The sequence below is a fragment of the Eulemur rufifrons genome, chromosome 9 (assembly GCF_041146395.1).
Source record: "Eulemur rufifrons isolate Redbay chromosome 9, OSU_ERuf_1, whole genome shotgun sequence".
Classification (NCBI taxonomy): domain Eukaryota; kingdom Metazoa; phylum Chordata; class Mammalia; order Primates; family Lemuridae; genus Eulemur; species Eulemur rufifrons.
Window position 1 is genome coordinate 24,157,998 of NC_090991.1, and position 10,805 is coordinate 24,168,802.

The 10,805-nt window shown below is 58.8% G+C and overlaps 1 protein-coding gene across 1 annotated transcript; it reads left to right on the forward strand.

The window, feature by feature from the left end:
• Positions 1–320: 320 nt before the first annotated feature.
• On the forward strand, positions 321–8,316 carry CA4 (carbonic anhydrase 4). Its single transcript, XM_069481066.1, has 8 exons — positions 321–408; positions 4,437–4,490; positions 5,487–5,642; positions 6,262–6,419; positions 6,540–6,638; positions 6,914–6,980; positions 7,138–7,301; positions 8,122–8,316. Exons 1-8 carry the CDS (start codon positions 351–353, stop codon positions 8,314–8,316), a joined length of 951 nt encoding a protein of 316 aa, XP_069337167.1. The 5' UTR covers positions 321–350.
• Positions 8,317–10,805: the final 2,489 nt, after the last annotated feature.

Sequence of the window (10,805 nt, forward strand, 5' to 3'; positions counted from 1 at the left end):
GAAGCAGGCGCCGGAGGTAGGATGGGGGCGGGGAGGGCGACGTTTGTCAGTGGAGAGGACGCGGGGTGAGTGAGGGGGCCTCGTGCACCTGGCCAAAGGTGGCGGGGCAGGACGGGTCATGCGGGAGAGAGGAGAATTTCAGATCAGGGACGGGAGGAGGGGACTGGAGGGGACGGGAGGGGACCGGAGGGGAGGCTCCGCCAGGGGGAGGAGCCGCCTCGCGCGTCCAGCTGTCGGGGCTACCTCCCGTCGCGGCTCCGCTATAAAACCCCGGCCCGCATGATCGCGGCATCCTCAGCGGCCTCCTGGGTACGCGACCCCCGGCTCGGCGGCGTCTTTGCTCGGTCGCGATGCGGCTGTTGCTTGCGCTCCTGGTCCTGGCCGCTGCCGGGCCCGCGGCCGCTGCAGGTGAGCCCCGCGGTGGCCCCTCTGCGCCCCGGCCCCTCCCCCTGCCGAGGCTCCGGCGCGGGCAGCTTGCGTGTGCGCGGGCAGCGGCGACGGTGCGGGAGGCGGGGGCCGTGCGCGAGCTCGTGTGCGACACGCGTGTGCGCGGCTGCGGTGAGTGCGCGTGGCCCGGCGGCCGGGGCCAGGCGGGTGAGAGTCTGCGGTAAGGATGCTGCTCCGACCCGCCTCGACGGACGCCTGCTTTTCTCCTCCCGGTCCTGCTCAGTCTGTCGGTGGGGCCGTCCCACTGGGGCTCAGTGCCAGGCGTCGGCCCCGGCGGGGGCACGAACTGCCAATTCGTTGCGGTGGGGTCCTGTCTTCCCGCTTCCTGCCTCGGGGTCCTCGCCCGGCCGAGGGCGGCAAGCTGCGGTTATCGCCCCAGCCCCCAGCGGGAGTGGGAGCCTGGCTGGGGACACACAGAGACCCGAGGTCCTGGCGAAGCCGGTCTTTCCGGACAGGGTGATTTTCGTTTAAAGATTAATGTTGAGGCCGAGCTCCTAATTATTCGTCCAGGTGGGAGGTGACAAGCGAGACGTGTTAATGTTTGATAAGGAGCTAACAGCCTTCCAGCGGTGGGGACGGGGATCCGGGGGTGCCTTCTCTGCGACCCCACACTCCTTCACAGGAAGGCCCCGGCTGCCGGTTTCCAACCCAGTTCCCTTCGAATGGTTCTGGGGGCGGGGGGAGGGGCACCCCGGCCAAACCTCCTCCCCAAAGTTAGGTGGCGGGGAGTGAGGGCTGAAGGTGCCCTCGGCAGAGAGGGAGAGAGAGTGTGCCCTGTGCAGGAGGGACTTGGCCCCTTGGGAGGATGAGGGACATCTTGCAGCATCTCCTCTGGGCCCCGTCCAGGGAGGGAGGAAAGAGAAAAGGCAGAATGTGAAAAATTTTATTTGTAGGGTTGGATGTTTGAAACGCAGTAAGCAGCTAGACATGACAGAAACGTAACAGAAAGAGAAATGCTTTGCAATTAACTTGGGAGCTTTGTAGCTGTATGGTCTTGGCTAAGTCACTTCACCTCAGTTTTCTTATTCACGAAACAGGGCTAGTAATTGTGACTTCAGGTGTCTAAAGGGTTGGAATAAGGTAATGAGAGCCATGGTTAGGAGGCTTTGCCGCTGGTCAGGAGTCCTTCGTCGCCCAACCCCTCACACAGCTGTGCTCCGCTTTGGTGCCAGGGCTTTCGACTGGGACCTGCTCTCCTCCACCCACCCATCCCAGGGGGACTTAAAGCTGGAGAGTGACTGGGTCGCTCATGGAAATCCTTAGCGCATCTGCTCCCTTCAAGAGGGAGAGAGGAGAGGATATATTTGGCCCCCTTCAGTGCCCCAGACCCCTGGCCAGGAGTTGCTGAGACTTTGCCCAGGACACACTTGGGTTCTGCTGAGCTGTTTTTCAGGATTACTCCTCTTCTCTTAGAGTGGGAGGGTGGGGTGAGCAAGGTCCATTAGAGGGAGCTTCTTCAGTCATCTCTTAGAAAGGGGGGTGGGGGGGTAGGTAAGTAAAGGGTGGGGGACAGTGGCTGGGTGATTGGCAGTGGTTTTCAGGTGTCTAACCCCATCTCGGGTCACACAGGTGGCCTGAGTAGGACCTGGAGCTATGAGTATGCCCTGTCTTTCCCAGGCCATCTTGGAAGTGGCCCAAGCCAGTGAGCTGGTAATTATCTGCAAGGGTGCCCCTCTCATGAGCCTGAGAGCCAGCACCCCACCCTCGCTCCACGGACACAGACCTGACCCCTGGCCTTGGCCTCATCACCATTATGTTTTCCCAGCTTCTGCTTCCTGAAGAGGGTAGTTACAAGAGCGTTCAGCCAAGCAGGTCAAAAGTCTCTATGATTAAGACAGTGGATCAGAGGTTACTACTACAAACCTGGGAGCTGTAGCCAGAGCTAGGGAAGAGCAAATTCCTATGAAAAGCTAAATCTGGACCAGATGGGCCCCCCAGGGAGGTTGTAGGAGGCTCACAAGAGGGCCCCGCCCTTCATAGTTGGCTCCTGAGGACTCTGGCTTAAGCAAGACTGCTCCCGGAACAGCCTCCAGGAGACTGCAGTCCAGAGGGGCCAGCTCAAGCAACAGGACCCCTTCTGCCTTTGGGACCTTCGAAGGGTGGGGACTTCTCACAGTGTAAATGACCTCTAATCCATTAACCCCTCGGACACTAGTGCTGGGAGCTTGACGGCAGCGCCTTCTGTCTGAGGAAGAATGTGTGGCTCAGAAAAGTTAACTCGTTCTTTGGTAGGGATTAAGTAAGAGGCAGAGCCGGAGCTGGAAGGCAGGTGAATGGCCTCCAGCTTCAGAGCTCTGCCCACCCACAAGGAGGGGCCTGGGTGGGAAGCGACCACTGCCCTTTGCAGAGTTGATGTGTGTGGGGGGGGGGGTTCCCCAGATGCAGCAACTCCCAGGCGCAGCAGAGCCCTGTCCGGGGCAGAGGACGAATGTCATGGGGAAAACCCTGCATCTCTGAAAAAGGCTATGCCAGCAGGGTAGGAGAAGCATTGGTCCAGAGCTGGGAAACCAGAAACCCAAAGCGGCTCTTTGGGGCAAGAGAGAGGCTGGCAGTTTCCCGCTCAGCCCCCTGGCTGGAAGCCTTCCCACTGCTCTACCGACAGTCTGACCTTCTCATGGCTCCCTCTCAGCCCTGTCCCATTCCAGGGACCCCTCCACTGGCCCAGACCCGAGAGGAGATGGGCCTGGGGGCAGCCCGGGCAGAGGGGAGAAGATGCTGTGTGCTCAGAGGCCTTAGCTTCGGCTGAGCTGGGAGCCGTGCTTTTCTTAGGCATTTCCTCATCCCTGAGTTCTTTCCAACCCACTTCACTTCTCTCCTCTCTCTGCCCCTCCTTGGCTTCGGCCATCTGCTCACTGACAGGAGGCCACCGAGGGAGGGAGGTGGGTGGGGGGAGGACTTGCCAATGGGATTTTACTAAGTGCCAGACTGCCTGGAAGCTCTATGCCATCCCTCATTTAATCCTCCCCAAAGCCCTATGAGGTGGGTATTAGTCCCATTTTACAGATGATACAACTGAGGCTCAGAGAGATTAAGGGACTTGCCCCCAAACCCACCTAAGCCCCCTGAGTGGCTGGGCCAGAATTCTAGCTCTGGATAAAATGCTCTGTTCATCCTGCTGGTGCAGCCTTTAAAAAAATTAATGGACTCTATTTTTACAGCAGTTTTATGTTTACAGAAATATTGAGCAGAAAGCACAGAGGGTCCCTACATGCCCTCTCTGCCCCTGCACACAGTTTCTGCCATCACTGACACCTTGCATTAGTGTGCCACATTTGTGGTGCAGCCTCTTTTCAGAGACGCTGGGCTCTACTGTCCTGAGTCAGAGGCAGGATTAGAACCCAAGTCTGTCTGGCCCCAAATACTAGGACTGTGGAGTGGTGGGGCAGGGGAAAAGGCCTGGCTGCTCTCCTGCCTGTGGGAGCTGTGAAAGTTTAGCCAAGAACAGGACTTAATAACACAAGGTGGGGCATTCTGGGGACGGGCCAGCCCCATATCCTCACGCAACTCAGATCAGCTGGGAAAGTTGCCAGGCTGGGCCTGACTCTATTGTCCCAGGAGTGGAGGCTGGGCCCTAATCCTCCTCTTCCTCTCTCCCCAGAGCCTCCCTTCCAGGTTTGGGATGGGAGATGGAAGGGGAAGGAGGAGGCTGATGACCAAGGGACGGAGAGTGTCCAGGTCGGCCCCATGTTAGAGCTGAGGCCTCAGAGGGGTTCCCTGGAGGGCTGGCGGCTGCTTCACCCAGCCCTGCCTGGGGAAACAGTGCCTTAGGCAAGCTGACCAGTTGATCAGCCCATGGATTGTTTTCCTATTAAGTGTCCTCAGTCCCATACCTCAGGAACACTCTCCATCCCAACCCAAGGGAGGGCTTCAACACCAGGGATATGCCCAGCCTCTGATTCCCCCGTGTGCACGTGCTCAGGGATGCGTGCGCACACAGACACACTGACACACGTGTGCACAGGCCTCACCACCTTCCTCTCTTGCTGCAGAGTTACATTGGTGCTACGAGATTCAAGTCGAGCCCTCCAACTACACCTGCTTGGGTGAGTACAGCCAGGCTTGGGGACAGGTCCTTCTGCACGGTGGGAACCATCCGGGTTGAAATGGAGCCGCAGGAGGGTGGGACGGATGAAGGATGATGGTGGTCAGATACCAGCTCCCAGCACGCACGCGCGCACACACACACACACACACACACACTCTCCTGGTGCTCAGGGAACACAGAGTGACCAGAGTCTTCACTGGCACCTCCTGTCACTGAGAGGGTGAGTTCCCTGTGGAATAAATCAGCAGCAGCATTAAAAGGAGAAAGACATTTTGCTATTTCGGATGGCAAAAGGGAGAGTTGTTTTATTCTGGTGACACCCTTTGCATGTGGACCCGAGAGATGGTCCTTTACACTTTTACTCACATGCAAACCAATTTCCCTGCAGTCTGCTTTCTCCCTGCCTCTGTGCTTTGGGGACTGGGCAGTGCTGCCCCACCTGACCCCTGCCCAGCTGGGGGTTGACATTACCAGGGTGCGAGAACCAGGCTTCTCCAGGGTTACTTCCCGCCTTCCATTGCTCAGTGATGCTTAGTGTCCTTTGCTCAGCAGCCCTCCAGGGTCCCACGCCACAGCACCCACAGCCCTCTCCCGTTCACCTCTGTAAACCACATAGCACCCCTGGGAAGCAGGCTGTCACTGCAGTTCCCATTTTGCAGTTGAGAAAACCAGGGCTCAGAGAGGTGTCATGCGCACAGCATCATGAAGTTATCCAGACCCCAGAGCTCACAGCCACCCATTGGCAACCCTGCTCTCATCCTGCCCCACATCGTGGCTGGACTCACTGGTTTTGTGTGTGTGTGTCTGTGGAGGAGGAAGGGGGAGGAGGAAGAGGAGGAGGAAGGCCCAGGGAGGCCGAGGGCAGAGTTCCGAGCAGAGCATCCCTGCAGTACGGCCTTCCTGGCTGTATGGGCCTGACCTCAGTGGGGTGGAGCACGCTGTGTCTCGGTGCCGGGCAACCCTGACTCTCAGCCCGCCCTCCATCCTCACTCAGGGCCAGACAAGTGGGGTGGAAACTGCCAGAAGAGCCGCCAGTCCCCCATCGACATCGTTACCAGCAAGGTGCAGGTGGACAAAAGCCTGGGACCCTTCTCCTTCCCTGGCTACAGTGAGAAGCTAGAGTGGACCGTGCAAAACAGCGGGCACTCAGGTGGGCTGAACGGAGGCCCCGGGCACCCTGAGTTCCCCAAAGACTGGGAGGAGAGGGCTCCCCCAGGGAGGGCACGCCAGGCCCAGGTCCACCTTGCTGAGGAGGGGCTGAACACCCCGTGGGGGAGGTAGCTTCGGAGAGGAGGGAACACTCTAGCTGTGTTTTCAATACTTTCATCAGACCGGATTCCAGGATGAAGGGATGACATGTGCAAAGGCCCAGAGGCATGAAACAGCTTGGGGTGTTTGGGGAACTGCGGGTGTTTCTGTGTGGATGGAGGACAGAGAGTGAAGTCACGCCCAGGACCAGCCAGGCTTGGGGACCAGGGGCAGGTCACCCGGGTGGAGGAATTTGGACATTACTCTGAGGACACCAGGGCACCAGAGAGAGGCGTTGGAGCAGAGAAGGGACCAGGGCAGGGTTGCGGTTTGGGCAGTGGGGGCTGTACAGGAGAGGGCAGGCGGGCAGGGGGGCCAGGGAGGGGGCCAGGGAAAGGTTAAGGTGGTCCAGGAAGGGTGGGAGGCAGGAGAGAAGGCCTGTCTGGGTGGAGCTGGGATGAGGGGCTGGGAGAGGCTCTGGGAAAGCCGGTTCGAGGGCCCTGCCCTTTCCTGTGCCTCAGTGGTCATGTTGCCGACGACGACAGATGGGACTGAGGTCGCGATTGCTGGAGGAGGACTGCCTGCTCGGTACCAGGCCACGCAGTTCCACCTGCACTGGTCCAGGTTGATGGATGCAGGCTCGGAGCACAGCATCAATGGGGAGCTCTTTGCCATGGAGGTGAGGGTCCCCCTCCAGGGCAGTCTCCTGGTTGGGCTCTGGGCGTGTACACACCTTGGGCAAGGAGGGTGTTCCAGCCCCCTCAAAGGTCCACTCTCCATCCCTCCCATCCCCCACCAGTTGCACATAGTACATCAGAAAGAGGAGGAGACATCGGGGAACCAGAATGATGCCCAGGACTCTGGAGACGATATCGCAGTGCTGGCCTTCCTGGTGAAGGTAGGCCCCCATCGCCCAGCTCCCGGGGAACAGGGTCCGAGGGGCTGCTTCTTAGGATCTGGAGACCTGGGACTCAGGCAAGGCAGCACGGGGCAGGGGAGGCCCCCATTTCCCCTCTGTTTCTGGTTACTTGTATGCCCCCAGGCCAGGTGGGGCGCCCAGAGCCTCAATCCCAGAAGCTGCCTACCACCCCCCAACCCAGATCAGGAGAATGAAGTGGCCAGGTCCATCGGCTCCCCACAGACCTTCTCAAGCCCCCTTCCCTCCCATTCCAGCCTGGACCTAAGGTGAATGAAGGCTTCCGGCCACTGGTGGAGGCACTGTCTAAAATCCCCAGACCCGGTGAGTCAGGATCGGGGACGAGGGTGAAGTGTAAGGAAAGGGCCTCTCCCAACAAAGGAAGGGGCAAGGGTAGGGGGGCAGCTGGGCTCTCAGGGTGGAGGTGTGAGGGGCTCCTTCCCCGACTCCCACTGACAGTATCCTCTGTCCCCACCCCCAGAGATGAATACCACCATACGAGGGATCAGCCTGTTAGACTTTCTGCCCAATGAGGAGAAACTGAGGCACTACTTCCGCTACCTGGGCTCGCTCACCACGCCGACCTGTGATGAGACGGTTATCTGGACTGTGTTCGAGGAACACATTGAGCTGCACAGAGACCAGGTGTGCAGGGTCCCTCTGCCTGGCTCTCTAGACATCGTCCCTCTGTTGCCCCCAGAAGTCCCCTGCGTGTGGGTGAGGAGCCCCAGGGAGTGGAAGTCCGTTGGTTCAATCCACAGACATTCACTGGAGACAGACAAGAAGGGTGTGGGCTGTTCCATCCCTGGATGGGGGCTGGATGGGAGGCTGGGGAGGGGCTGGTTAGAAAAGGCTTCCAGGCTGAAACCTGAAGGGCAGGTAAGAGCAGGGAGCCAGCCTCCAGGGAAGAGGCATCAGCATGAGGCAGGGTCTTTGGCCAGGAAGTGCTCAGAGGCAGTAGGAAATATTTCATTGGCTCAACAAATGGTACCCGAGTTTCTACAACATATCAGGCTCTGGGGAGACAGCAGTGAGCCCAATCCCTGCCCTGTGGCACTTCTCTTCCATAATGCTGATTCTCAAAGTGTGGTCACTAGGCCAATGGCATCAACATCATCACCAGTGGGAATTTGCCAGAAATGGGAATCCTCAGGTCTCACCCCAGAACTACTGAATCAGAAACTCTGGGAGTGGGGCCCTTCTGGGGCCCAACAGGCCCACCCCCAGCTGATGCTGGTGCACGCTCAAGTTCGAGAGCCACAGTCACAGTGACAATGGTAGCAGTAGCCGGGGGCCCTCCAAACTGTGAGTTAAGGGAAGCCAAGGGGAACTTGGCCCTCACCATGCCAAGCACTTTACGTCCCTTATTCCCATCATCTTCATAATGACCTTGAGAGGTGGGGCTACGGAGCCCCTCTGGCCTGAGCTCCTGCTGCTGCCCCCGCTGAGCCCTCTCCCTCCGCAGATCCTGGAGTTCTCCGATAAGCTGTACTACGACGAGAGCCAAAGACAGAACATGACAGACAACGTCCGGCCTGTGCAGGACCAGGGGCAGCGCACGGTGTACAAGTCCCAGGCCCCAGGCCAGCTGCTGCCCTTGCCTCTGCCCGCCCTGCTGGTCCCCACGCTCACCTGCCTGGCGGCTGGCTTCCTCCGGTGACGACTCCCTTCTGCACATGGGATCTCTGGCCTCAGCCCTTGGACGTTTGGCTTCCTTCCGCTCCACAGGCTTCCCAGGTTGAACTTTGGGCGTGATTAAAATATGTATATATTTTTGGAGAAACTTTTCTCAAGTCTGTTTTTAGCTCCCCACAACTGCCCCTCCCTGTTCCCCTCAACCCACCCCTGCTCCAGGGCAGGGGCCTTAAGGTAAGGCCTGGAGGTTTCCTCCAAGCAGGTACTACCAGGTATTCCCACCTCCTGCCTTTGTGAATTCCCTGTCTACACCCCCCTCCCTTCCACTCTGGCCTCAGAGAGATGCTGAGGGCACCTTGGAGCTCCAACACAGCCAAAGCCAGAGGAGCTGCCATCTGATCTCTTCATTAACAGTGGGGGAAACTGAGGCTAGCAGGACGAGGCTGGTTGGGGGCCGCGTGTTGAGGCTACGGCAGAGCCGACTGAGACTGCGCTTTCTCCTCTGTACTAGGGGCGGAGACGGGGGTCGTGTGTGGGTACAGCCCAGGCAGGTGGGCGATACAGAGTTTGTTTGTTTGCCCAACTATTTCTTTTTTTTTTTTTTTTTTTTTTGAGACAGAGTCTCACTTTGTTGCCCAGGCTAGAGTGAGTGCCGTGGCGTCAGCCTAGCTCACAGCAACCTCAAACTCCTGGGCTCAAGGGATCCTCCTGTCTCAGCCTCCCGAGTAGCTGGGACTACAGGCATGCACCACCATGCCCGGCTAATTTTTTCTCTATATATTTTTAGCTGTCCATATAATTTCTTTCTATTTTTAGTAGAGATGGGGTCTCGCTCTTGCTCAGGCTGGTCTCGAACTCCTGAGCTCAAACGATCCGCCCACCTCGGCCTCCCAGAGAGCTAGGATTACAGGCGTGAGCCACCGCGCCCGGCCCCAACTATTTCTTGAGCATCTATTTTCTAGGCCCCAGGGCTGTGGCAGGGAATAAAACGGAGAAAAATGCCTGCCCTCCTGGAGTTCACGGTCCAGTGGAGAGACTGACTATAAATAAAATGGACACGTTGTCTTATATACCAGAAGGCAGTGAGTGCTAGTGAGAAGGAAGTCGGGGGAGGGAAGCTGCAGTTTACATGGGCGGTCAGGGAAGGCGGTTGGGGAAGGGGCATCTGGAAGATAAGGAGGCAGCCATCTGGGGACAGCAAGTGTCTGCGTGGTGGAGGAACAGCAGCGAGGCCAGCAAGGAGTGGAGATGGAATGAGGGAGGGAGGGGGCTGTGGAGAGCGTGGGTCTGAGCAGAGGGAGCTGATCTGGGGCTGTCAGGGGAGGGCGGAGCAAAGGGGACAACTCAGAGGCCATTGCAGCTGCCCAGGAGCAGGATCTGTCATGGGTCAGCAAGGAGATGTCAGTGGAGGAGGAGTTGGGTGAATCAAGGGTTTGGGCCTAAGCCCTTGGGACTGGCCAGGGACAGTCCCCACCTCTAAAATGCTTGTGTCTCTCGAGGCTTTTATCCTTCCTAGGGCTGGTGGATGGAGTGAGACTAGGAGGTGGCAGGTGGGGAGAGAGGGTCCAAACTCCCAGGGAGAGAAGGAAAGACGGGGACCCCTGGGCAGTCCCCAAGCCAGGTCAGGCCCCTGGGCACCAAGCATGGAGGGGCCCCAGGCTCTCAGACCTCACTGGCCAGGCCAGGGCTGGGTTTTGGAGGAGTGTGAGTTTGAGAAGCAGGGAAGGGGACAAGAACAGCCTTGCTGAGCTGGGTGGAGACCACAGGGGCCAGGGTTGGGGTCAAGGCCAGGGCCAGAGCCAGTTGCTGGGCTTGGTGTGAGGGTGACCCCTCCAACAGGCTGGAAGTGGTGAGCTTCCCCCCGGGAAGGTGTGCAAGCCAGGAGTGCATGTGGGGGGCTCCGTCCCCACTCCGAGAGGCCTCCCTGCCTATTGGTCTGGTAGGGGAGCTGGTTGGAGGCAGGAACCTCTAAGCCTTCTGTCACCTTGTGCCTGTGCCTCGGACCAACCAGCTGAGCCTGGGAGAGGGAAAAGGGCTGCTCCCCTCCCACCCATCCTTCTCCTCCCTCTTCCCTTTTGTGACCAAAAATAAGTACCCTCCTCCCTCCCCTGGTGACCACAGAGCTTGGAGGGGTGTTGGTACTGCTGTTGCCATGGCAACATGACAGGCAGCTTGTGTCAGCAGGGGGTGTGTGGACGCAGAACCTGTTTCCCTTTGGTTCCCACACAGACTGTCCCACACAGACTGCGGGGATCTAAGCTGCCCCCCGCCAAGGCTCAGGACTCTGAGGTCAGAACTGCCCCCAACTACCACCCCCCACCCCGTTCCTGCCCTCAAGGCAAACTTCAATGAATAATGTGGAGGCAGGACCAGGAAGTCCTGGCCTCTCCACCCCAGGCAGAAGGACATGACCCTCCCCTGGCCCCTTGGCCCCACAATAATAAACCTGGCCGGCAGGAACCAGAACAGGCACAGCTTGTCCATGTCCCGCCTGTCCTCCCTATGGCCTGTTGG

Bases quoted from the DNA above. Each gene is read 5' to 3' on its own strand.
- CA4 (XM_069481066.1), top strand. From the start codon at position 351: ATGCGGCTGTTGCTTGCGCTCCTGGTCCTGGCCGCTGCCGGGCCCGCG. The intron at 409-4,436 runs GTGAGCCCCGCG...CTCTTGCTGCAG, and splicing joins CGGGCCCGCGGCCGCTGCAG to AGTTACATTGGTGCTACGAG. The intron at 7,302-8,121 runs GTGTGCAGGGTC...CTCCCTCCGCAG, and splicing joins TTGAGCTGCACAGAGACCAG to ATCCTGGAGTTCTCCGATAA.